The 2,346-nt window shown below is 50.5% G+C and overlaps 1 protein-coding gene across 1 annotated transcript; it reads right to left on the minus strand.

Annotated features, from left to right (window-relative positions):
- Window positions 1-389: 389 nt before the first annotated feature.
- On the minus strand, window positions 390-1,490 carry npy7r (neuropeptide Y receptor Y7; the record flags this gene model as incomplete). Its single annotated transcript, XM_084449129.1, has 1 exon — window positions 390-1,490. The coding sequence occupies one exon, from the start codon at window positions 1,488-1,490 to the stop codon at window positions 390-392; it is 1,101 nt and encodes a 366-aa protein (XP_084305255.1).
- Between the last annotated feature and the right edge of the window lie 856 nt (window positions 1,491-2,346).

Here is a 2,346-nt window from a genome sequence, read left to right on the forward strand (position 1 = left end):
AAGGCCATCCAGCGGACCCATGACCTCATACACTTCACTGATATGGAATATACAGCCTCATAAGTTCATTCACCCCGAACTGTGTGCAATCATAACAATGTACAAGCCACTGCAGTTACAATTGACAGTACAATGTTTAGATTAGTTAATTGTTTAAACATCTTGGAATTCATTGGACAAAAGTATGTTTGCAAAGTACCATCAACAGGAAAGAATAGTCCTAGACACAGTGTTTCACATGCATTTACTGTCAACCTCCTCCTTTGTAAGGTATTCAAGGTAAAGTCATTCAAGTCTAAAGGTTGTAATTTCCCCACAAACCAGAAGCCCATATAATCTCTCACATTTGCGTTTGATACCTATCGCTTGCTTGAACCTACGTCAGGGTCTTAGACGGCAGTGGGAGGGGGCCCGCCATAGCGGCCGGTTAAAGTCAAACCCCTCACGGACCGGGTCCTGAAGGAGGCCTCGGGATGGATGGCGTCTGGCTTATCCTCACAGCGGAACACCATGATGAAGCCGTTCCTGTAGTTCTTATTCATCCACCCGTAGAGCAGCGGGTTGACGAAGGTGGAGCACATGGCCACAATGTGGAACACGGTGTAGATCAGCTTGTACTCTTTGAACCTCAGCACCAGGTCCAGGTCACTGGCCAGCTGGAACAGGTGGAAGGGCAGCCAGAGGGTGGCGAACACCACCACTACCAGGGCCAGCATCTTGGTGGTCTTCTTCCGGCGGTTGATGCTGTCGATGCGGCTGGAGGGGCTGACGTGGTTCTTCAGCTTGACCCAGATGCAGATGTAGGCGTAGCTGATGATGGCCAAGGGGAGAACGTACTGCAGGAGCAGCATGGAGAGGCTGTAGATGACGCCGTCGCGGCTGGTCCCGTGCGGCCACTTCTCGAAGCAGACGGCGATGCGCAGGTTGATGGAAGGGAACTCCTCGTAGCGGTACACCCTGAAGATGGCGAGGGGTCCGGCCAGGACTGAGGACAGCGTCCAGGTGAGCCCCATGATCAGGAAGCTGGAGCGCCACGTGAGCCGCTGGCCCAGGTGAAAGACGATGCAGCGGTACCTCTCCAGGGCGATGACGGTCAGCGTCAGGATGGACACGTGCACGCTCAGCGCCTGGGCGAAGGGCACCATGTGACACAGCACCGCGCCGAACTTCCACTCGTCCAGGAGAGTGTAGACCAGGGTGAAGGGCAGGCACAGAGAGTCCACCAGCAGGTCTGCCAGGGCCAGGTTGGCGATGAAGAAGTTGGTGACGGTGCGCATGTTCCTGAAGCGGGCTATCATGTAGATGACCAGGGCGTTCCCTACCAGGCCCAGCAGGATAATGAGGGAGTAGGCGGTGATGAGGGTAATCTGGACCCACGGGTGCTTGGTAATGTCCGTGTGGAAATCAGGCCGGCGGGGGTCCACGGTGTCGTTCCCCAGGCTCTCCTGACGCCCCTCTCCTGTGCTGTTGGATAGGTCTGAGGGAGTCATTGTAGCTGGAGACACCGGGCCCTCTCAGTCCTAATGCCTGGGGTGAAGGAAGACAGCAGATATAATGTCTGCAAGATTTCTATTTATCTCTTTCCCTCCCTCCCTCTGTCTCTTTCTCTCCCCCTCTGTCTCTCTCTCTCTCTCTCTCTCTCCCTCTGTCCTGAACTACAGTGTTGTGCACAATGTTAGTGTCATAATTCAATGAAGTGTGTATAATTCATGGACATAATGGGTGGGCATCCCTATCTCATGTTTACATACTCCAGCCCAGAAAAGGATGGTGCAGCGACTGTCTTGTGTCTCTCTTACATAAACAGCTCATGCAATATACACTATCACACTTTCATTCTAAACATCCAGTATCTTATCTCTGTAGCAGATCATTTTTCATTCTCTATAATCTTCTCCAGTTTTTCCCCAGAGTAAATTGTCCAATCATCAAAACAGTCAGACAAGATTGGATTGGAGAATTGGATTCCCTGATAAAAGTTAAAGGTTAAGGAGGATTTTTTTATGCCAGTTCAGGGAATGGATAAGAATCAATTGAAAATCAGGCATGTCTATTCTCTCAAGCATTGCTACCTAATCAAGTGACACTGCGACTTAAATTGATTAGAGATATCATCAGTGTTCTGTTAATGGGGCTATTCTTAAGGTGTGTTTATTTAGCAAATAGCAGATGAACACCTATTTCATTATGGCAGCTTTGAGAATATGGATATGGGCTATGCTGCCTCGGTGAGTCAGTTCAGGTGCCTTTCACAGCCTCACTCGACCTCCCACCGGAGTAATATTAAGCTGTCATGCTGGTTCCTGACTACTGGCTCCTGTCCCTCTATATATGTTCACCCCCCCC

The sequence above is a fragment of the Borostomias antarcticus genome (assembly GCF_949987555.1).
Source record: "Borostomias antarcticus genome assembly, chromosome: 14".
Taxonomy (NCBI): domain Eukaryota; kingdom Metazoa; phylum Chordata; class Actinopteri; order Stomiiformes; family Stomiidae; genus Borostomias; species Borostomias antarcticus.